The sequence below is a fragment of the Mobula birostris genome, chromosome 13 (genome assembly GCF_030028105.1).
Source record: "Mobula birostris isolate sMobBir1 chromosome 13, sMobBir1.hap1, whole genome shotgun sequence".
NCBI classification, from domain to species: domain Eukaryota; kingdom Metazoa; phylum Chordata; class Chondrichthyes; order Myliobatiformes; family Myliobatidae; genus Mobula; species Mobula birostris.
Window position 1 is genome coordinate 103,321,522 of NC_092382.1, and position 25,146 is coordinate 103,346,667.

Consider the following 25,146-nt stretch of genomic DNA (forward strand, 5'->3'; position numbering starts at 1 on the left):
CCCTCTCCATCTTTTCCCACCCCCATTCTTTTTCGAGCACTGAAATCCTGGAATATTGAGAATCCATTCCTGCCCTGGTGCCAGCCAAGTCTCGGTAATAGCCTCTAAATCACAATTCCATCTATGTATCCAAGCTCTGAGATCACTGACACAACCCCTGTCGTGACAGGAACACGCCCCGCATCGTGACACCGATACAACGAGACGTTGTTCCGTAGCAGAACCTCACCACCAAAAGACAGCGACGCAGAGTCAGGCCTTTCACAGTAACACGGAAACACCCCTTCCTGTATGCACTGTACCCTCCCTCGCTAAAATCCCTCCCCGAATCCGTCAAACTCTCCCTCTCCTGCACTACTCCTCGTCCCCGTCACATACTCCCTCCACTACACCTCTTTCGTCTCCGTCACGCCTCCCTTCCTTTCACCCTACCATTCTTCGTGACCCATTGCCTCACCTGCACACATTCCCTAACTTCCTTACCGCCCAGCCCTTCACCGTGACAAGCTCCATCCAGTAAAACTCTTCAAATCTCGGCCACCGCCCCTCGCGCCTGCCTCTCTGTGTTCAGCGGCAATTGTGGGAAGTCTGAGGGAGAAATGACGTGTGGTGATACACTTCCCCCTTCCACCGAATATCTATAGCCAGGCTCTGAGCCTCTCCAAGCTCTGCATGCACAGGCCGGTCAGGTGGTTCCACACCATTTGCATCAGCATGTGCAATCTCACAACCCCTTCCCTGGCCTCCTCTCTCCTCCCCTTCCTTCCCCTTCCCCTTCACGCAGCACACCATCCGGTCCCACACACACAGACACCATCTCCGAGACTCACACAGTTCGAGACTACTGGAACGCCGAAGTGCTGGGTATTGGTGAGTGAGGAGAGCGGCAGAGGGTGGGGACTGTGCACATTTTCTGACTTCAGTAGAGTTTTCCGCGATGGTGCGGGTGTACTTCAAATATCTGACCGCGGGTGAAGGATGGGATAATATGTTGTGAGTTTCACAGTTTGTCTAAACAAGGGAGTGGGTTTTGGGACGGTGAGGAGGGAGCTGCATTCTGTGTCCGACCACTGGGAGTGTGTGATGGTACACTGTGGAGGGAGCTTCACATTGTGTCTGACCCCGGGAGTGTGTGATGGGACGGTGTGGAGGGAGCTTAATTCTGTGCCTTACCCCGGGTGTGTGCAATGGGTCGGTGTGGAGGGAGATATACTCGGTGTCTGATTCAACGTCATAGGTTAGGGGATTTTGGTGTTTAAACAGCTTCCAGTCAGAAATAGGGTGGAAGAAAATGGCGACTCACACGTTCTGCTCCAACGGCTGCAAGCTGAACACCCGTTCTGTCGCCTCCACTCTCCTCCCCTTCCTTCCTCTTCTCTCAGCACACCATTCCTTCTCAATGATTCTTAAGTGGGTGAGTGAGCAGCCGGAGGTCCTGATGCATATACAGCGGCATGCAAAAGTTTGGGCACCCCTGCTCAAAATTCCTGTTACTGTGAATAGATAAGCGAGTAAAAGATGACCTGATTTCCAAAAGGCATCATGTTAAAGATGCCACATTTCTTTAATATTTTAAGCAAGATTACTTTTTTAATTCCATATTTTAATGTTTCAAAATAACAGAAAGGAAGAGGGCCCGAAGCAAACGTTTGGGCACCCTGTATGGTCAGTACTTTGTAACAGGCGCTTTAGCGAGTGTGGTAGCGTGTAAATGTATTCTGCAGGCAGCTAAAAGTCTTTCAATTCTTGTTTGGGGGATTTTCGCACATTCTAACTGCAAAATGTTTCTAGTTCTGTGACATCCTTGGGCCGTCTTGCATGCATTGCTCTTTTGAGGTATTTCCACAGATTTTGGATGATGTTTAGTTCGGTGGACTGTGAAAGCCATGGTAAATCCTTCATCGTGCGCTTCTTGAAGTAGTCCGTTCCGGATTTGAGGTGTGTTTAGGATCATCCTCCTGTTGTAGAAACCATTTTTTTTTCATCTTCAGCATTTCTTGTATTTTTTTATAGAACTTCATCATCAAACATTTCCATAAGATGTATTTCAAATACTGTACATATACAAACTCTATTTCCTGAAAAGTTTGGATAATTCCAAAATGCAATAAAAACAAACATCTGTGATATGTTAATTCACGTGAACCTTTATTTAACTGACAAAAGTACAAAGGAAAAATTGTTAATCGTTTTACTGACCAGCTTAATTGTATTTTGTAAATATACACAAATTTAGAATTTGATGTCTGCAACACACTCAACAGAAGTTGGGACAGAGTCAAAATAAGATTGAAAAGTGCACAGAATATTCAAGTAACACCGGATTGGAGGACTCCACATTAAGCAGGTTAATTGGTAGCAGGTGAGGTATCATGACTGGGTATAAAAGTAGCGTCCATCAAAGGCTCAGTCTTTGCAAGCAAGGATGGGTCGTGGCTCACCCCTTTGTGCCAAAATTCCTGAGAGACTTGTTAGTCAGTTCAAAAGGAACATTTCTCAACGCAATTTTGAAGAGAATTTTGGTCTTTCAACATCTACAGTACATAATATTGTGAAAAGATTCAGAATTCAGAGACATCTCAGTGTGTAAAGGGCAAGGTCGGAAACCACTGTTGAATGCGCGTGATCTTCGAGCCCTCAGGCGGCACTGCCTAAGAAACCGTCATGCTACTGTGACAATTATAGCCACCTGGGCTCGGGAGTACTTCGGAAAACAATTGTCACTCAACACAGTCCGTCGCTGCATCCAGAAATGCAACTTGAAACTGTATTACACAAGGAGGAAGCCAAACATCAACTCTATGCAGAAATGCCGGCGAGTACTCTAGGCCCGAGCTCATCTCAGATGGACCAAAAGACTGTGGAACCATGTGCTGTTGTCAGATGAGTAACATTTCAGCTCGTTTTCGGAAAAAACGGGCGTCGAGTTCTCCGTGCCAAAGTTGAAAACAACCATCCAGATTATTATCAGCGAAATGCGCAAAAGCCAGCATCTGTGATGGAATGGGGTGCATCAGTGCCCACGGCATGGGTGAGTTGCATGTATGTGAAGCTACAATTGAGTCTGAGGCGTATATATGGATTTTAGAGACATATGTTGCCATCAAGGCGACGTATCATCCGGGACGTCCATGCTTATTTCACCAGGACAATGCCAGACCACATTCGGCACGGGCTATAACAGCGTGGCTTTGTAGACAAGAGTGCGTGTGCTTGACCGGCCTGCTGTCAGTCCAGATCTATCTCCTCTTGAAAATGTATGGCGCATCATGAAGAGGAGAATCAGACAACGGAGACCATGGACTATTGAGCCGCTGAAGTCTTATGTCAAGCAAAAATGGACAAAATTTCCAAATGCAAATCTACAACAATTAGTATCATCAGTTCCAAAACGATTAAACAGTGTTATTAAAAGGAAAAAGTGTTGTAACACAATGGTAACCATGCCTCTGTCCCAACTTTTGTTGAGTTTGTTGCAGTCATTAAATTCTAAATTTGTGTATGTTTACAAATTACAAGTAAGTTGGTCAGTAAAACTATTGAAAATCTTTTCTTTGTACTTTTTTTTAGTTAAATAAAGGTTCGCGTGAATTAACATATCACAGATTTTTGTTTCTTATTGCATTTTGGAAAATATCCCAACTTTTCTGGAAATGGGGTTTGTATATCATGTAATCATATTTGTGGGGTGTATGGGGTGTCAGGGAGGGGTAGCACCTCCGGTGGGGAAACATGTCGCGTCCTTTTCAAGGCGGTTAGTCCAACTTTGGTCCCCACCTGGCACTCAGCTCTCACCTGTGGCTCCCCGTAGCTGTTTGCATGCGACAACAGCCACACCCCGGGCTTCGACAAGCTGGCTAAACCAGGTGAGGGTAGCCGACGGGTCTCAAACCCTCGGTGAGATAGGGAGCTGTCTATCCCAGCATGTGAAGACAGACTCCGGTGGATTGAGCGGACGAGACCAATGGAAGGTCCAACGGTCAAGAAGCCGGTCTCTGCAAGGGTCGTGGAACGTGTAGAGCAGGACAAGACACAGAAGACGTCCTGGTCATCCACTGCGCCTAGTCCCATCTCCAGCCGTCTCGACTCTGTCTTGCCACTGGATCCAGATGGGAATTGGGAAGCGAGAGTGTGGCTGACGCTGCGCAACTCTCCCTCACTTAAATCAAAGTGACGAGCTAGTCTCGACTTCATCAATAATGGTGTCGAGGTCCTCATCGACGTACGATGGGCGAACAACAACAACAATCATATTTGTCATAAATCTCCAAATAATATTTATCTGAGGTATACACTTACCGAAAGGAAAAGAGAGAAAGAACAAGTGAAAGAAGAAAGCTAACTGCAAGTACGGAGTGATCATTTTTATTACAACATATTAATTCACTTCTGAGAATAAAATCAGGCCTATGAGGTGTTATGTAGTTAAACCATTTTCCCCAGTATGTATCATATTGTTCCAACTTATGATTAACAGATGCTTCCCCATTTTGTAAATGTCCATTGTAATTTCCATCAATACATTTAAAGTTGGGCTTCCTGTGATAACCATTTCCTGTTAATGGTCTTTCCCCCCCCCCCCCCAACCACCAGCAGTATATTCATTAAATATTTATCTATTTTCCTACTCTTAAGGTACACACCCCAAATACATGCTCTTACTCTCTAATTGTTTATTTATTTATTTATAAGTCTTTTGATTAATTATTATTTAAAATCAACAAAAACACATTACAATAGTCAAATCAACATATCAATATATACAATAACAGTTAAACTATCAGATAACTAATTAACCAAGCTAAACAGTATACCAATAATAAGAGGGAAAAAATGCTAATAATATATTTTTTGGAACCCCTGCTAACTAAACCAAAAATAAAAAAAAAAAACACTGACCGAAAAAAACATTAAAAAAAATCTTTGGTATCACAGTCCCGGAGCTGTACGCCATACACACTTCCACAAAAGAAAATAAAATCAATCCACCAACAGAATCCGATTACACAAGAAACAGAAGGGTACCATCTTAATTAACTCAAATCAAATCATAGTAACGGGCCCCACCTTTTCTTACAGTCAAATTGCGGGTCAAAAGTTCGAATTCTAATTTTCTCCTAACAAAGACAACCGGCAGTTGTCCATGCTGCAAGCCTCCGCTCTCCACGCCACCGATGTTGTCCAAGGGAAGGGCAATAGGGCCGATACAGCTTGGCACCGGTGTCGTCGCAGAGCACAGTGTGGTTAAGTGCCTTGCTCAAGGATGCAACACGCTGCCACAGCTGAGGCTCGAACCAGCGACCTTCAGTTCACTAGACCGACGCCTCAACCACTTGGCCACGCACTGACACATTAAGTAGTCTGTACTTGTGTATACAAAAAGTGGGACAGAATAATGAATGTAATCCCTTTTGTCGGGGAAAGGGTCCCTCCATATATCTATTAAATCAACTTTCTCAAAAAGTGTATTAACTCTCCTATGTAACAATTTTGTTTCATAGGGTTTTATATCGGAAGAATCTAACTTTGGTTGTAATTGTAGATTTAAGTCTCCTCCACATATCAGGAGACCCTCTGTTTCCGTTCCAATATATTAGTAATTTTATGAAAGAAACTAATTATCACTTCCTGGGTGCGCTTTTGTATTCAACGGGGTATCTGAATTTCCATCTATATTCCCCTTTACCAGAATATATCTGACCTCCTTATATCCCATTTCGGATACTTTTTCGAAATTTAGCTTGCTTGAAATAAGAATAACAACTCCTCTCTCATGTCCTGATTTATATGAGGAGAAAAACAAATTAGTGAAGCCCATTCTCTTTCGTTTTCCATGCTATTTATCACTGAAGTGAGCTTCCTGTAAATACAGTACATGGGCGTGTTCTTTTTTTTATTAATTTTAGATAGAATTTTGCAGCGTTTGATTGGATTTATCAGTCCAGTGACATTAAAAGAAATGAATTGTACTTTGTCATCAGCCATGTGTATTTTTCTGTAAATATATCATTGAAATTAGCAGAATAAAGCTTAATCGATCTACTGCCTGAACAAATTAGAACCAAGAATCGCGAATAATAATACAAAATGCCACGAAGGTGTGATTCCAAGGCTGGGGTCTCTAGATGAACCTGGGTTCAGCTAGAGGAAACATCAGTCCGTGGGGGATAGCCCTTCCTCCCTGTGAGTTGGGGGCCCCCATTACAGTACCCATAAAAGTAAGTGGACATGTAACCCCAGCTCCCTCTGCTCCGAAGCTAAGCAGGCTCAGGCCTGGTCAGTACTTGGATGGGTGACCGCCAAAGACATCAGTCTTTTTTACCTCCTTCATGATGGTTCAGGGGTAGTAACCGTTAAGAAACCTGGATGTGTGAGTCCTGAGGCTCCTAGGCACCCATCCTGATGTTTGAGTGGTAATAATTTTCCAAAACCTGGTAGTGTGGGTCCTAAGGCTCCTGTACCTTCTTCCTGATTTTCGATGGGTAATAACTGTCCCTGAACTTGGTGGTGTTGGTCCTGAGGCCCCTGTACCTTCTTCAAGACTTTTGTTGGGTAATAACTGTTCCTGAACCTGGTGGTGTGAGTCCTAAGGCTCGTATACAGCCTTTCTGTTGGTTGAGGGTTAATAACTGTCCCTGAACCCGGTGGTGTGGTTCCTGGAGCTCCTGTACCTCCTTCCTGCTTGTTGAGGGTTAATAACTGTCCCTGAACCCGGTGGTGTGAGTCCTGATGCTCCTAGACAGCCTTTCTGTATGGTTAAGGTTAATAACTGTCCCTGAACCCGGTGGTGTGAGCCTGAGGCTCCTGTACCTCCTTTCAGATCGTTGAGGGATAGTATATCTTCTTGAACCTGGTTATGAGACTCCTGAGGCTCCGGGACCTTCTTTCTGATGGTTGAGGGGCAATAGCTGTTCCATAACATTGAGTGTAAATCATGAGGCCAGTTATCTATAGTGAACAAGTCTGCGAAAAATGGATAGTTGCAGGGTAATTTGCCTTCCCTGAATATATTCGTAACTATTTATATCGGATACGACATGAAGGCTCCCTGTGGGGACACAGTTTCACTGTCAGCAAAACCCAATATCGTCACTCACTGTTCTCTGCTCCCCATTTACAGAACAGACGTGCTGACAGGGATGGGTCAGCAGGAGAGGCGCTTGTTATTTCATATCACGGTGGCAAAATCTCACGCTGGAGCGAAGATAAATTGTTCGAAGGGTGGCTCAAAACTGCTGGAAATTAGCTCAATCGAGGAAGAGGTATGTGACAGACCACGTGAGGATGGCCACAATCTGCCCGGGGCCTGACAGAGTGAAGTTCCCTCCAAAACGTCCCTTCACACGCTCCCGGAGCCAGACACTAGTGCAGCTCCCTCCACAACGTCCTATCACACGCTTCAGGGGTCACTCAGAGTGAAGCTCCCGCCATACCGTCCATTGCATACACCCGGGGTCGGACACAGAGTAAAGCTCCCTCTACACCGTCCCATCACACCCTCCCAGGGTCAAACAGAGAGGGAAGCTCCCTCCACACTGTCCCTTCGCACAATCACGGGATCAGACACAGAGTTAAGCCCCCTCTACACCGACCCATTACACACTTCTGGGATCAGACACAGAGTGAAGCTCCCACTATTCCGTCCCAGCAGAGACTGCCGGGGTCAGACACAGAGTATATCTCCCCACACACTCACCCACCACACACTGCCAGGGACAGACACAGAGTGAAACTTTTTTTTTTCCACACAGTTCCATCGCACAATCACAGGATCAGACACAGAGTGAAGCTCCCACTATTCCGTCCCACCGGAGACTGCCGAGGTCAGACACAGATTATATCTCCCCACACACTCACCCATCACACACTGCCAGGGACAGACACAGAGTGAAGCTTTTTTTTTTTTCCACACAGTCCGATCGCACAATCACAGGGTCAAAAACAGAGTGAAGGTGCCCCACACCAACGCATCACACACTCCAGGGGTCAGACAAATTGTGAAGCTCCCTTCACACCGTCCCACCACAACATCCCGGGAAAAAAAAAAAAAGACACAGAGTGGAAATCCCTCCACACTGTCCTATCGCAAACCCCCGTGGTCAGACACAGAGTGAAGCTCCCTGAACACCGCTCCATCACACATTCCCGTGGCAATACAGACTGAAGCTCCCTCCACACCGTCACATCACACACTCCCAGTGTCATAAAGAGTGAAATTCCGCCCACACCGTCCCATCACACACTCGCGGGGTCAGACACAGAGTGAATCTCCCTCCACACCATCCCATCACACACTCCCGGTGTTATAAAGAGTGAAACTCCGCCCACACCGTCCCATCACACATCCTGGGATCAGACACAGAATGAAGCTACTGCACGTCGTCCCATCAAACACTGCCGGATCAGACAGTGAATGAGTTCCCTCTACACCGTCCTGTAACATACTCCCGGGGACGGACAACTAGTCAAGCTCCCTCCCCACTGTCGCATCACACCATCCCGGGAAAAAGACACAGAGTGGAAATCCCTCCACACTGTCCCATCGCAATATTACGGGATCAGACACAGAGTGAAGCCCCCTCCACACCGTCCCATCACACACTCCCGGAGTGAAACGCAGAGTGAAGCTCCCTCTACACCGTCTCATCACACACTCCCGGTGTCATACAGAGTGAAGCTTCCTCCACACCGTCCCATCACACACTCCCGGGGTCAGACACAACGTGACGCTCCCTCCACACCGTCCCAACACACCCTCCCGGTGTCATACAGAGTGAAGCTTCCTCCACACCGTGCCATCACACACTCCCGGGGTCAGACACAACGTGACGCTCCCTCCACACCGTCCCATCACACACTCCCGGGGTGAAACGCAGAGCGAAGCTCCTTCTACACCGTCCCATCACACCCTCCCGGTGTCATACAGAGTGAAGCTTCCTCCACACCGTCCCATCACACATACCTGGATCAGACTCAGAGTGAAGTTGCTCCACATCGCCCCATCACATACTGCCGGTGTCAGAAGTGAGTGAAGCTCCCTCCCCACCGTCCCATTACACACTCACCGGGTCATACGGAGTGAAGCTCCCTCCACGCCGTCTCATGACACATCGCCGGACTCAGCCGCAGAGTGAAGCTCCCTGCACACCATCACATCACCTTCTCAATTCGAGTCTCGGGCACCGCTATTTTTTGATTGACGGTGTCAAGCTGTGACTTGATATCATTGAGTTGCTCGTTTATATCTCTTTGTAATCCCCGTATCTCTTCCAGAGGTTTTATCATGTTCGCCGCTTCACCTGAACGAGGCCCATCGTCAGCCTGGCGAGCACGCGTTCGAGTAGTAGAGACACGTGTTGTACCTCTCCCGTCCATAGGCTCCGCACTGATTCCTTTTTTATCTCCATTCTTTTTCTCCGTTCTTGCCCCCCTTATCAATTCAGATATTTTCGGAAGATCTTATATTTGATGAATGAACGCGGCAATATATGCGTTTTTTTTTCCGGAGTAGCTGTTCATTCAAGCTGCCATTTTGGACGATGACGTCACCGGAAGATCCTCACTGCTGTCTTTAATTGATCGAACCCATCTTGAGTCTGAGCGTGTGTTTCTCTCTGTCTGTAACTGTCCTTGTAAAAAAGTAAACACGCTGCAGAGAAAACATAACACGAGCTGGTCACCACAGCAACGAGGTAATTCTGCAGACAGTAGAAATTAACACAGAGCCAAACAGTCAGTCTCGGTTCCCTCTTTCTCCTGAAAGTGACAGTCCACAGACAATATGAACCCTAGGGGTAGATAACACACCACAATCTGAAACGCCCGCCCCCACCAACACGGTGCCACTGACACGCCCCCTGACCGTCACTCTCAGTGCTACAGACTCGTCAGTCTATGATCATCTGTGAATGAAACTTTGCGAACAACGTCAGGAGGCGAACAGGACCCAGCACCTATATCGTCAACAGATTCATGAGGTGAACTCAACCCTGAAATCCAGGACTTCCGAGAACTGCCTTCTGAATCTCCCCCAGTAACAGTTCCTGAGCATGGTGTTGTGAGTCCTGAGGCTCCTGACCTCCTTCCTGATGGTTGAGGGGTAAAAGCTGTTCCTGAACTTAGTGTGTAAATCATTAGGCCAGTTGTCTATAGTGAGCGATTCTGCGAAAACTGGATGGCTACAGGGTAATCTCCCTTTCGTGAGTGTACTCGCGACTATTTATATCAGAAACAACATGAAGACTCCCTCTGGGTTCAAAGTTTCTCGGTCAGCAAAACCCAATATCGTCACTCACTGTTCTCTGTTCCCCATTTACAGAACAGATGTGTTTCCAGGGGTGGGTCAACAGGAGAGGCGCTTGTTATTTCATATCGACGGTGGCAAAATCTCACGCTGGAGCGAAGCAAAAATATTCGAAGTGTGGTTGAAAGCTACTGGAAATGAACTCAATCGAGGAAAAGGTATGTGCCATACCACGTGAGGATGTCCGCAAACTGCCCGGGGCCTGACAGAGCGATCCTCCCTCCACACCGTCCCATCACACACTCCCGGAGTGAGACAGAAAGTGACACTCGCTCCACACCGTCCCATCATAAACTTCATGGTTCATATAGAGTCACGTTCCCTCCATATCGTCCCATCGCACACCCACGAGGCGTGACAGAGAATCTCCCTCCACACACTCCCGGGATAAGACAAATAGTAAAGCTCCCTCCATATCGTCCCATCACACACCCATGAGGTGTGACAGAGAAACTCCCTCCACACTTTCCCATCACACACTTGCGCTGTCAGATAAATAGTAACGCTCCCTCCACAGCTTCCCATCACACACTCCCGGGATAACACAAATAGTAAAGCTCCCTCCACAGCGTCCCATCACACACTCCCGGGATCAGACAAAGAGTAAAGCTCCCTCCACAGCGTCCCATCACACACTCGCAGGATCAGGCACGGAGCGAATCTCCCTCCACACCGTCCCATTAGGCACTCAAGGGGTCATGCAGAGTGAAGCTCCCACACTCCATTCCATGACACAACCCTGGGCTCAGACGCAGAGTGAATCGCCCTCTACACCGTCGCACTACAAGCTCCCGGGGTCATACACAGAGTGATGCTCGCTACAGACGGCCTCATCGTACACTCCCGGGAGAGACATAGATTGAAACTCCCTCCACACCGTCCCATCACACACTCCCGGGTTCAGACACAGAGTGAATCTCCCTCCACAGCGTCCCATCACACACTCCCGGGGTCAGACACAGAGTGAATCTCCCTCCACACCGCCCCATCACACACAGCCGGGTAGTAACTGTGCGAAATTCCCTCCGCCCTATTGCGTTATACACTTCTAGGGTCCAACGATAACGTTCCATGCAGAGTGGTAACGAAAGAAAATGTATTTACCAGGATTTTGTTTCCAAAACTTAGATGGAGCGGACGTTACTGGATTGGAAAATGCCTATGCATGTGAGGTTGTCAGTGACTGACGGCTGTGTGGAGTGGGGGGCAGTGGGTTCAGTTTGGAGTCTTACAAGGTGCTGTGGTGAGGGCGTGGGCAGTGCGAGTAGTTTGGGGACTGACTTGGGGCTCGACCGGGAGAGTGGGCAAGGTGATTAGTATGGGGACTGATACAGGGCTCTGGGGAGAGAGCGGGACGATGTCATTTCTTTTGGGACTGAGATGGGGCTGCGGGGAGATAGTGCAGCAGTGCGATTATTCTTCTGACTGATACAGGGTGTGAGGTGGAGAGTGGGACAGTGGGACTAGTATGGTGACCTACACTACGCTGCGGGAAAAGAATGGGAGACTGCGCTTAGTGTGGTGTCCGTCAGAGGCATGAGAGAGGAGCCTGCCCAGGCGGATTGCAGGAGGATACTGGCGGGGATGACGGCAGAGCAGAGATGGCTGAATTTCGGGAATATTTCATAAGGCGCAGGATAGATATGTCCCACAGAAGCAGTTGTTCTCAGACGGCTGGTGTAGGCAACCGTGGCTGACAAAGGAAATTAAGGACTGCATAAAAGCCAAGGAAAAGGCATAGAAGGTAGCATAAGTAAGTGGGAAGGTGGATGATTGTTGCACTTTTAAAATCCAACAAAAGGCAACTAAAAAACGATAAGAAGGAAAAAGATGGAATATGAGGGCAAACAAGCCAATAACATAAAGCAGGATACTAACACTTAAAACAAAATGTATGAAGAGTAATGGGGAGTTCCGAGTTAATATTGAATCACTGGAAAATGAGAGTGGTGAGGTAGTAATGGGCGACAAAGAAATGACAGATGAACTTAATGGGTACTTTCCATCAGTCTTCACTATGGAAGACACTAGCACTATACCAGTGGTCCGTGAGTGTCAGGGTGCAGGAGTGAGTGCCGTTGCGATTACAACGGAAAAAAGTACCTGGCAAACTCAAAGGTCTTCAGGTGGATAAGTCACCTGGGCCAGATGGACTGCATCCCAGAGTACTGAGAGAGGTTGCTGAAGAGATAACGGATTCATTGGTCACGATCTTTCAAAAATCACTTGATTCTGGCATGGTCCGGAGGACTGGAAGATTGCAAATGTCACTGCACACTTTAAGAAATGAGGAAGGCCAAAGAAAGGAAATTATTAGCCAGTTAGCCTGAAGTCAGTGTTTGAGGGAGTGTCGGAGTCTATTAATAAATTTGAGGTTGTGAGGCACTTGGTGACTAATGATAAAATAAGTCGAAGTCAGCTTGGTTCCTGTCGAGGGAAATCTTGCCTGACACATCTTCTTTGAGGAAGTAACCAGCAGATTGGACAAAGCAGAGGCAGCTGATATCATTGACTGGCAATCCAGAAGGCATTTGATAAAGTGCCATACCTGAGGCTGCTTAACAAGCTAAAACCCGATGGCGTTACAGGAATGACACCGGCATGTCTAAAGGAATGACTGGCAGGCAGGAGGCAGCCAATGGGAATGTAAGGGGCGTTCTCTAGTTGGCTGCCAGTGACTAGTGGTGTTCGTCACGGAGTCAGTATTGGGACTGCAACTTATCACATTGCTTGTCAATGATTTTGTGGTACAGATGGCTGTGTGGAAAGTAGGAGTCGGGGTCAAGTCCATTAACAAAATCATAGAAAAAAGTTCCCATCTAAGAGTGTCTTAAAAGACCCCATTGATTCCGCATCGACCACCAGCGATCGAAGTGTACTCTCGCTCTGTGGCAACCCACCACACTCTGTGTGAAAAAATACCTCCGACAACCCCTTCTACCATCTTCCAAGCATCTTAAAACTATGACCCTACACCCCGAGAAAATAATACTTTTCATTGACAAAGAACATGAAACAACGGGACGGTGTGGAGGAAGCTTCACTCTGTGTCTGACCCCGGGAGTGTGTGATGGGACGGTGTGGAGGGAGCTTCACTCTGTGTCTGACCCCGGGAGTGTGTAATGGGACGGTGTGGAGGGAGCATAACTCTGTGCCTGACCCCGGGAGCTTGTGGTGGGACGATGTGGAGGGAGCTTCACTCTGTGTCTGACCTCGGGAGTCTGCGATGGGACGGTGTGGAGGGAGATTCACTCTGTGTCTGACCCAGGGAGTGTGTGATGGGACGGTGTGGAGGGAGATTCACTCTGTGTCTGACCCCGAGAATGCGTGATGGGACGGTGTGGAGGGAGCTTCACTCTGTGTCTGACCCCTGGAGTTTTTGGTGTGACGGTGTGGAGGGAGATTCACTCTGTGCCTGTCCCCGGGAGTGTGTGATCCGCTGGTGTGGAGGGTTTGGTTGCGGGGAAGAGAGAAGACACGACCGAAGGAGCGGTGATGGCGGTTAACAGGAGATTTGGAGAGGGGAGTGTGCAGTACAGGGATGCCCCGGGCAAAACGGTGTCTAATCTCGCCCCCACCCCCATCGCCGGAAACGCGGAAGGGACGGGACCGAAAATGCAGTGAGGATCCTGGTTGGGGTGAAATGGCTGGGCGGGTCGGGATATCTCTGGGTCACTGCGACGGGTGTGATGGGGGTGGGTGTGTTAGAGAGGAGAATCGGTGCGGGGCAGGTGGGTGACAGAGTAGGGAAAGGTAATGGGGAAGGTGGGAGAGAATGAAGTGGAGAGAAGGTAGAGACGGGATGAGGCGGAGAGAAGGGAGGACGGTAGGAGAAAATGGGAGAGACAGATGGGGAGATGGAGAGAGTGATGGGGAAAGAGGAAGAGCTGAGAGAGAAAGAGTGTGTGTGTTTGTGGGTGACAGAAAAGAGAGATAGAGAGAGGGGAGGGGGAGAATGTCACGGAATAAGGAAGGAAAGAGAGAGTGCGAAAGAAAGAGTGCGTCACTGGACGAGGAAGTCGAGGACCGAGTTTCGAGGGGAGCTGCTCACCTCACTCCGAGGGAGGGGGCTCATTCAGCTCGGTGGATGCTGGGGCTTTGTCCCGGGGCCGTGGTTTCTCCCAGGCAGAGCGTCTGAAGCCCCGGCGATAGTCCGGAGCTGTGTGAGCGTCCGACGCGCAAATCAGTGCCCAATCACGGGGTGCAAATCTCCAGGACAAGAGAGGCTTTTATGAGTGACACAAATCCCTCCGACATTCCCTCCTTCCTCATTCCTGCCCTCCTTCTCGACTTCCCTCCTTCCTTTCCTTTCCCCCCTCCCCTTCCGATGCCTCTCTGCTTCCATCATCAGCATTCCTTCTCCCTCATCCCTCCCCTTCCTGCACTCCTTTCCTTTGTACATCGCTCACTTTCTCCTCCCTATCCTCGTCTCCGCTCCCTCTGATTCCATCTCTGTCAAGCTCTCTTCACCCCGTTCGCTCGCCCTCTCTTTTCTCCCTCTTCCTCCCAATGTCTCCAAAACTCCCACTCTCTATTCACCGCTTTCTCCTTCCCTCCTTTCCCCATCTCTATCGCTCTCAGTTCCCTCTCTCCTAAGACTCCCTGTCACCCGCTTCACTCTCTCCGCTAAACAGCAAACTTCCCCTCTCTCTCTTCGTCCCCCCACTTTCTCCCCACTTTTACTACTCTTCCCCACCACTCTAAACACTTTCCCCAAAGCCCTCATCCTCTCTCCTCCCCGCACTTCCTCCACTTGTTCTCGCTTCCTCTCCTTATCAACTGCTCATCTGTTGTTTGTTGGTGTCTGTTTGACTCCGTTGTCAACACGGGCTTCCTCTGACAACGGTCGCTTCCCCTTTTGAGCTCAGAGACGCAGAGAATCCTCGACAGGATGGGCGACAGCGAGACTTACATGAATGTGAAGTTCACAAAAACGGACGCACGGTCTCCTTCCCCAGGTGAGAGGGTCAGAGAGACGGTGTGGAGGGAGATTCACCCTGTGTCTGACCCTGAGAGTGTGTGATGGGTCTGTGTAGAGGAAGCTTCACTTTGTGTCTGACCCCGGGAGTGTCTGATGGGACAGTGTGGAGGGAGATTCACTCTCAGCCTGAACTTGGGAGTGCGTGATGGGACAGTGTGGAGGGAGATTCACCCTCTGTCTGTCCCCGGGAGGGTGTGATGGGATGGTGTGGAGGGAGCTTCACTCTCTGTCTAACCCCGGCTCTGTGTGATGGGAATGAGTTCAGGGAGCTTCACTCTGAACCGGACCTTGGGAGTGCGTGATGGTTCGCCGTGGAGGGATATTCACTCTGTGTCTGACCATGGGAGTGTGTGATGGGACGGTGGGGATGGAGATTCACTCTGTGTCTGACCCCGGGAGTGTGATGGGACAGTGTGGAGGGAGATTCACTCTCAGCCTGAACTTGGGAGTGCGTGATGGGACGGTATGGAGGGAGCTTGACTCTAAGCCTGACCTTGGAAGTGCGTGAAGGAACTGTGTGGAGGGAGATTCACTCTGTGTGTGATCCCGGGAGTGTGTGATGGGACGGTGTGGATGGTGATTCACTCTGTGTGTGACCCCGAGAGTGTGTGATGGGACGGTGTGGAGGGAGCATCACCCTGTTTCTGAATCTCACTGTTTTGTCCCCAGACGAGCCTGATGTATCATACACGGAACTTAATGTCAAGACCCTCTCGGCGCCCCGGGTCCGGACAGGTGGAGGTCAGTTTCATCTTTCTTGATTTGACTGTGTTCAGCTGATGTGTCCTTTCCTGTCAAGAGTTCTCAGTTAACACGAATGATTCCCTGTTTGAGCATAAGACGGAGGGAAAACGTGGGAGAGACGATGGGAGAGGTAGGGTGGGGATCTTTGTGGGAGAGACGGTTGGAGGCTGCCGTGACCAGTGAGCGCTCTGGGAGGGGCGCTATAGAGGGAGAGCCGTGGGATGGTTTGAGGAAAGAGTGCTGCTGGAAGGGTCGGTGAGGAGAGATAGCATGGGATGTGCCGTGTTGTGGAAGAAGCAATGAGGAGAAAGCGCTCTTGGGTGGGGGGTTGGGGGCAGGCGGAGATGAGTGAGCTTCGTGTAGTGGTGGTGAGGAGGGACACAGTTGAAGATACTGTGAGGAGGGAGCGCAGTCTAAAGCCTTAACCACTCTCTCCCCTCCTCCCTTTTCTTAACCCCACTCTCTTTTCCCTCTTACCCCCTCTCTCCCCTCCCTGGCCTCCTCCCACCCTCTCCTCTCTCCCTCTCTCCCCTGCTCTCTGTTCCTGTTTTACCTACTGTCTCCCACTCTGCCCTTCTTTTCGCCCTCTCTCAATGTCCCCACTGCCTCCCATCTTTCCTCTATCAGAGTCACCGTGTCTACCACTCTCGGTTTCCCCCTCGCGCCATTTCCCTCTCTCTTCTCTCCCTCTCATCCTTCCCCGTTCGCTCCTCCCGGTCTCCCCACCTCTCTCTGTCCCCAACTTTGCCGGACATCACCCTTGCGCCTTCTCTTCCTCTCTATCCACGCCTCTGTTCCATTCCGCGACCCTCTCTCCCCCCTCGCCCTTTTCTCTCTCTCTTAAATTTTCTTCAACATCCCTCTCTCACTTTTCTTCTCCCCTCCTCTCCAGTCTCAATCCCCCTCTCTTTCGCTCTCTCTCACACCTCTCCCTGTCCTCTCCATGTCTCCGTCTCTCTCACACCGTTCTCCCTCCCCATTCTTTCTCTCTCATCTCCCGCCCAACACCACTATCGCTGTCTCCCCCTCTCTGCCCATCGCTCTCCATTTCTGCCTCACTGTGTCTCTCCTCTCTGTCCCCTCTCCCTCACCCTCTTTCTCGCTGTCTCATCCCCTCTCTTCCCCTCCCTTGCCCCTCTCTCTCCTCTCTCTCTCCCCGAGACCCTCCTCCATTCTCTACCGCGCTCACTCTCTTCCTCATCTGCCTGTCCGACTCTCTCCCCCAGACGATCTGACCTCCACCTACTCAGAGCTGAACTTTCCGAAAGAGGAACCCCGCATCGATGACGACGAAGATCCTCCCATTCCCTCGGGACCCGCCGGGCTGCCAACCACTGCACAAACAGGTCAGAGTTCGCAGAAATGACGTCATTTTGGAGAGGACACGTGTCATACTCCCACGTGATCAAGTTTCTAATACATCTGCCTCGACCACTTCCTCTGTCAGCTCGTTCCACAGACTGAGCACCATCTGGGCAATAAAAGGTTGTCACTCGGCTCCCCAGTTAAATCCCTGTCTGTGATGTGCAAAACTGATCTGGACGAAATTGTAAGTGGGTAGGTTAGAAACATAGAAACATAGAAAGCATGCATCACAATACAGGCCCTTCGGCCCACAAAGCTGTGCCGAACATGTCCCTCCATTAGAACTACCTAGGCTTTACCCATAGCCCTCTATTTTTCTAAGTTCCATGTTGTCATCCAGGAGTCTCTTCAAAGACCCTATCGGTTCCGCCGCCACCACCGCCGCCTGTCCCCCATTCATCCACTCACCACTCTCTGTGTAAAAAAAAAACTCGCCCCTGACATCTCCTCTGTACCTACTTCCAAGCACTTTAAAACTGTGCGCTCTCGTGTTAGCCATTTCAGCCCTGGGAGAAATCCTCTGACTATCCACACGATCAATGACCTCTCATTATCTTGGACACCGCTATCAAGTTACCACTCATCCTCCGTCGCTCCAAGGAGAAAAAGGCGAGTTCACTCAACTTATTCTCATAAGGCATTCTCCCCAATCCAGGCAACATCCTTGTAAATCTCCTCTGCACCCTTTCTATGGTTTCCACGTCCTTCCTATAGTGAGGCGAGGAGAATTGAGCACAGTACTCCAAGTGGGGTCTGACCATGGTCCTATGTAGCTGCAGCATAACCACTCGGGTCTTAAATGGATATAAATGATCTGGATGAAATTTTAGATGCGTGGGTTAGTAGGTTTGCAGATGATACGGCGAGAGGCGGTGCTGTGGAGAGCGGAGAAGACTGGCAGAAAAATTCATTCGGATGTAGATTAGTTACAGATATGTTTTGGAGACCAGGCAGATGGAGTTTAACCCTGGCAAACCTAAAATGTTGCAACTTGATAAGTCAAATGAAAGAAATGGCACACGATCAAAGCCAAGACAATAAACAGTGTTGAAACATAGAAAACCTCAGCACAATACAGGCCCTTTGGCCCACAATGCTGTGTCTTACTCTAGATGGGCAGAGGATCTTGAGGTTCATGTTCATAGCTCCCAGAACGCGGATGCACAGTTTGACGAGATGGTGATAGAACATAGAACATAGAATAGCACAACACAGTACAGGCCCTTCGGCCCACAATTTTGTGCCGACCCTCAAACCCTGTTTCCCTTATAAACCCCCACCTTAAATTCCTCCATATACCTTTCCAGTAGTCTCTTAAATTTCACTAGTGTATCTGCCTCCACCACTGACTCAGGCAGTGCATTCCACGCACCAACCACTCTCTGAGTAAAAAACCTTCCTCTAATATCCCCCTTGAACTTCCCACCCCTCACCTTAAAGCCATGTCCTCTTGTATTGAGCAGTGGTGCCCTGGGGAAGAGGCGCTGACTGTCCACTCTATCCATTCCTCTTAATATCTTGTTTACCTCTATCATGTCTCCTCTCATTCTCTTTCTCTCCAAAGAGTAAAGCCATTAATCTCTGATCTTAATGCAAACTCTCTAAACCAGGCAGATTCCTGATAAATCTCCTCTGTACCCTTTCCAATGCTTCCACATCCGTCCTATTGTGAGACAACCAGAACTGGACACAGTTCCCCAAGTGTGGCCTAACCAGAGTTTTATAGAGCTGTATCATTACATCGCGTCTCTTAAACTCTATCCCTCGACTTATGAAAGCTAACACGCCATAAGCTTTCTTAATTACCTATCTGCCAGTGAGGCAACTTTCAGGGATCTATGGACATGTACCCCCATATTCCTCTGCTCCTCCAGACTACCAAGTATCCTGCCATTTACTTTTTACACTGCCTTCGAGTTTGTCCTTCCAGAGTGTACCACCTCACACTTCTCCCGGTAGAACTCCATCTGCCACTTCTCAGCCCACGTCTGCATCCTATCAATGTCTCCCTCTCTGCAATCTTCGACAATGCCTCTACACTCCCCAGAACACCACCAACCTTTGTCCCGTCTGCAAACTTGCCAGCCCACGCTTCTACACCCACATCCAGTTGGTTAATAAAAGTCACGAAAACTAGGGGTCCCAGAACCGATCCTTGTGGGACACCACTAGTCACAACCCTCCAATCTGAATGTACTCCCTCCACCACGACCCTCTGCCTTCTGTAGACACGCCAATTGACCATCCACCTGGCCAAAACTCCCTGGATCCCATGCCTTCTGACTTTCTCAATAAGCCTGCTGTGTGGAACCTTGTCGAATGTCTTACTAAAATCCATGTAGATCACCTCCACATCGATACCCTCATCTATATGACCGGCCACTTTCTCAAAGAACTCTATCAGGCTTGTTAGATACGATCTGCCCTTCTAGAAGGCCTAAGGCATTCTTGTCTTTATTAGTCGGGGCATTGAATACAAATGTCAGGGAATTCTGTTGCAACTTTATAAAAATCAGTAGTTAGTTAGAATCAGGCGTTTTGTATGCAGCTCTGGTTCACCATATTATCGGAAGGATGTCAAGACGTCGGGAAGCCTCCAGAAAGAATCAACAGGACGCTGCCTGGATTCGATGCCATGTGTTACAACGAGAGGTCGGACACCTGGGTTGCTTTCTCTAGAGCAGAGGAGGCTCAGGGTAGATCTGACTGATCTCTGGAATCCGTTAGACGCCTGTCAGCCTTTCCCAAGTCAAGGAATTTGGACACTGAGCGATGACGGCTGACAGTAGATGAAACTGACAGAGGGAGGGGGTGATCGCGGTGGAAGGAAAGAGCGCGTATGGTTGGTGGAAGGGAATCCCAGTGGGAATCACGGCTGAATTCACACGCACACTGAATGGTCTCTCTACAGGTCCGCATAAACAAGAGTCGAACGAAAACATCGGAAATAGACCGTACCGTAAGATCTGCCTACTCTGCCTCGTTACATCCATCCTCGTCGCGATAGTGGCCGGGCTCTCGATCCATGGTGAGTCGAACGGGGTCCGGGTGGAGTCAGACTGTAAACAAACAGAGTGGGATGAAATGTTAGCGCATAACCTCACCGTGACACCGACACGACCCCCACAGTGACACCGACACACCCCACATCATGAGACTGACTCTCCCCTCACAGGGACACAGTCACGCCCTTCACGGTGACACCGACAGGCCCCACACCGCAACATCGTCACACCCCTCAGTGTGTAACGGACACTCCACGTCATTGTGACAACGCCGCTCTCTTCACCGTGACACTTACACAACCCACACCGGAACAATGACACTCCGTTTACCGTGACACCGGCACTTCACTCACTGTGACACCGACACAACCCTCTCCGTCACACTGTTACACCGCTCACTGTAACGCACATAACCCTCACTGTGACACCGACATTTCTCACACCGTGTCACTGACACACCCCTTGCTATCACCCTCAGTATCGCAGACTCGTCAGTCTCTGATCACCTGTGACGGAAATTACCGGAGACTTTGGGATCAACATCACGAGATGAACAGGACCCAGCACCAATATCAACAGCAAGTCCGTGAGTTGAACTCAACCCTTCAATCCAGGACATCTGAGAACTCCCGTTTGGATCTCTCCCAGAGAAACTGTCTAAAGAATCTTTCCGTCCTCAGCAACAAGCTCTCCAATCTCGAAAACAACTTTACTGTCCTCAACTCCGAACTCTCAGAGCTGAATCAAACACACACCGATCTCCGCCATGAATGCAATCAGCTCGAAACGAAGGACAGAACCATCTCCGAAAACAAAGCTCAGATTTGCCAGTACCTCAACAGGAGAAGAGGTGAGACGACATCCCCCCGTAATCCTGCTCCTCATCACGGCGGGGGGGGGGGGTGAGCGAAGGGGCGAGAGGGAGAGCCTCCCTCCATCTCTTGCCCCGGGAGAGTGTGATGGGACAGTGTGGAGTGAATTTCATTCAGTGTCTGATCCTGGGATGGTGTGATGGGACTGTGTGGAGGGAGATTCACTCTGTGTCTGACCGCATAAAATGTGATGGGGCAGCCTGGAGGGAGCGACATCTAGTGTCTGACCCCGGGAGTGTGTCATGGCACAGTCTGGAGGGAGCGACATCTAGTGTCTGACCCCGGGAGTGTGTCATAGGACAGTCTGGAGGGAGCGACATCTACTGTCTGACCCCGGGAGTGTGTCATGGGACAGTCTGGAGGGAGCGACATCTACTGTCTGACCCCGGGAGTGCGTGATGCGCACGTCGGATAGAACTTCACAAAGAACAGGAATTCTGCAGATGCTGGAAATTCAAGCAACACGCATAAAAGTTGCTGGTGAACGCAGCAGGCTAGGCAGCATCTCTACGAAGAGGTGCAGTCGTCGTTTCAGGCCGAGACCCTTCGTCAGGACCAACTGAAGGAAGAGTGAGTAAGGGATTTGAAAGTTGGAGGGGGAGGGGGAGATCAAATATGATAGGAGAAGACAGGAGGAGGAGGGATGGAGCTAAGAGCTGGACAAGTGATAGGCAAAAGGGATACGAGAGGATCATGGGACAGGAGGTCCGGGAAGAAAGACAAGGAGGGGGGACCCAGACGATGGGCAAGGAGTATATTCAGAGGGACAGAGGGAGAAAAAGGAGAGTGAGAGAAAGAATGTGTGTATAAAAATAAGTAACAGATGGGGTACGAGGGGGAGGTGGAGCATTAGCGAAAGTTAGAGAAGTCGATGTTCATGCCACTCTGCGTCGGATCCTGACTGTGTGAAGAGATCATGCATAAGGAACTTCACTCTGCGTTTAACATCAGAGCTCTGTGATAGCTCGGACGAAGCAGGCGTCGCTCTCTGTCTGATCCCAGAAGTGTATGATGAGCCGTTGGGAGGGAGCTTCACTCTGTGCCTGACCCCAGACGTGTGTGATTGGACGGTGTGGAGGGAGATTCACTCTGTGTCTGACCCCGGGAGTGTGTGATGAGCCGTTGGGAGGGAGCTTCACTCTGTGCCTGACCCCGGTAGTGTGTGATGGGACGGTGCGGAGGGAGATTCACTCTGTGCCTGACCCCGGTAGTGTGTGATGGGACGGTGCGGAGGGAGATTCAGTCTGTGTCTGACCGGGGGAGTGTGTGATGGGACGGTGTGGAGGGAGCTTCATTCTGTGTCTGACCACAGACGTGTGTGATGGGACGGTGCGAGGGAGCTTCACTCTGTGTCTGACTCCGGGAGTGTGTGATGGGGCTTTGCGGCGGGAGACTCAATCTGTGCCTGACCCCAGACGTGTGTGATGGGACGGTGTAGAGGGAGGTTCACTCTGTGTCTGACCCCGAGAGTGTGTGATGGGACGGTGTGGAGGGAGACTCACACTGTTTCTGACCCCGGGAGTGTGTGATGGGACGGTGTGGAGGGAGCCTCACTCTATTTCTGACCCCGGGACTGTGTGATGAGACGGTGCGGAGGGAGATTCACTTTGTGTCTCACCACGGAAGTGTGTGATGGGACGATGCGCAGGGAGATTCATTCTGTGTTTGACCGGGGGAGTGTGCAATGGGACGGTGTGGAGGGAGATTGACTTTTTCTGATCCCAGTCGGCGCAACGGGATTAATGGAGGAAGATTCACTGTTTCCTGTTCCTGAGTTTCAGAGCAAACGTGTCCCCCGGACTGGACTGAAAAGGAAAGCCGGTGTTATTTTATATCCACGTCCGTAAAATCTTATGATGGAGCGAGGGAACATTGTTCAAAATTTGATGCAAGGCTCCTCGAAATAAATTCAAACGTGGAAAAGGTATGTTTTACCGTGGGAAGAGAGATCTACAATAAAGAAATCCCGTGGTGTGACGCACAGTTGAGTTTCCTTCACACCATCTCACCACACACTCCTGGTATGAGACACATTGTGAAGCTCCTTCCACAGCGTCCCGTCACAAACTTCCGGGGTCAGAGACCGAGAATCTCTCTCAACACTGTTGCATCAAACACTACTGAGATCAGAGACAAAGTGAAGCTCCCTACACACCGTCCCATCACACACTCCCGCGGTCAGACACCGTGAAGCTCACTCAACCCCGTTCCATCACACACTCCCGGGATGAGACACAGAGTGAATCTCTTTCCTGACCGTCCCATCACACACTCCCGGGGTCAACACAGAGTGAAGCTCTCTCCACGCCGTCCCATCACAAACTCCCGGGGTCAGACACACAAAGTGAATCTCTCTCCACACCGTCCCATCACACACTCCCGGGGCAGGCACTGGGTGATTTCCCCTCTGTACCGTCCCTTCACATGGACAGGCATTGCGAGAGTCTGGTTCTAAACATTAATGAAGGGATTTAATTTCACAGACTTTTGTTTCCAATGATGTCATTCGAAACACAGCTTACTGGATTGGAAAATGCGCAAACGGGTGAGCTTTGGACTGTTGCTGGCTTGTGGTCTGTGAGTGGGTCGGTGCGGTTAGTTGGTTGACTGACACAGCGTTGTCGGGAGAGGGCTGTGCAGTGAGATTAATTTGGGAACTGACTCGGGATTTTAGGAAAGAGCGGTGCAGTGGGATTCATACGGCGATGTACTCGGGGCTGTGGGGAGAGCAGGGTATCATGGAATTAGTTCAGAGACTGACATGGGGCTGTGGGGACATGAGTTGGATTAGTTTGGCGACGGTCATCGGTTGTCTGCTGACTCCGTTGAAATTGTTTTAACCTCTCATAGGAACGTCGCCTCTTATCTTCTGTACAAGGTGAAGTATGGATGGGCCACCTGCAGTAAGTGCGACTCGTACGCATGGAGTTACGATTGCAAAGGTGAATACAGATTCATCTGCGAGAAGTCTGCATATTTATACCCGGATATTCCTGAAGAGATCCAAGGTCTCTGTCAACAGCCTGTCGGGCCGACTTCAATCAAGTGACTACACCCCTCTTCTCCCCATTCAATCTACCCCACTCTGAAACACTCATAATTTCATCCCCTCCCACCTCTCTGCCCCTCCCTGCTACCCTATTCTCCTCCTCAACTCGCATCCACTTGTCCCCCACTACTCTCCCTCTCCCCATCTGAACTACTCTTCTCCCCTCCCTGCCCCGCTTCTCCCTCTTCCCCCATTTATTCCCCCTTTCCACCCCTCTTCTCTCTCTGCCCTTCTTATTCCCAGTTCATTCCGCTTCTCCCCGTAGGCTTCATACCTACTCTCCAAGGAACAAAGTCCGATCCTTCTTGCCTTCTCTCCAGAACTCAGACCCTCGAGTCCCGGAAACATCCTCCTAAATCCCCCTCTGCACTCTTTCCAGCTCAGTGGCATCTTTCCTACAGCGGGGCGACCAGAACTGAACACCAAACTCCCAGCGCGGCCGAACCGACCTTTTGTACAACCACAACGTGGCTTCAGCGCGGTGCAAAGATGTAAAAATCTCCAAAATTGGGAAAATTAATAAATACTGCAAAGCGGTGATTACCGACAGGGTGTTTAAGTGTTCAGGGAGCGTTCGCAATCTGATGGCGGAAGGGAAAGAACTGCTTGTAAATTGTTGAGTTTCCCGGCTCCTGTACCCCTCCCCGATGGTACCGATGAGCACAGGGCATTTCCCGGCGGGAGGGGATCCTCACTGATGGATGCGGTCTTCCCGAGGCATTCGTTCTTGAACATGTCCTCGATGGAGGAGAGGGTTGTGCCCGTGATGGAGCTGGCTGAGTCTAGAACCTTCTATGGTCCATGGCGACCCTCTGCGTTGCAGCGTC

General features: G+C 49.8%; 1 protein-coding gene across 3 annotated transcripts; it reads left to right on the plus strand.

Moving 5' to 3' along the window:
• The first annotated feature begins 799 nt into the window (after positions 1–799).
• On the plus strand, positions 800–24,924 carry LOC140207243 (uncharacterized). 3 transcript variants are annotated; one of them, XM_072275678.1, is made up of 11 exons: positions 800–870; positions 7,121–7,262; positions 10,319–10,461; positions 15,167–15,261; positions 15,954–16,025; positions 17,255–17,374; positions 20,305–20,421; positions 20,877–21,248; positions 23,052–23,194; positions 23,754–23,815; positions 24,121–24,924. In XM_072275678.1, exons 4-11 carry the CDS (start codon positions 15,195–15,197, stop codon positions 24,317–24,319), a joined length of 1,152 nt encoding a protein of 383 aa, XP_072131779.1. In that variant the 5' UTR covers positions 800–870; positions 7,121–7,262; positions 10,319–10,461; positions 15,167–15,194; the 3' UTR covers positions 24,320–24,924. The 3 variants fall into 3 exon arrangements, with proteins under 3 accessions (XP_072131779.1, XP_072131780.1, XP_072131781.1); XM_072275679.1 differs by having other exon boundaries at positions 15,172–15,261; XM_072275680.1 differs by lacking the exons at positions 800–870; positions 7,121–7,262; positions 10,319–10,461 and having other exon boundaries at positions 13,644–15,261; positions 24,121–24,923.
• The last annotated feature ends 222 nt before the right edge of the window (positions 24,925–25,146 follow it).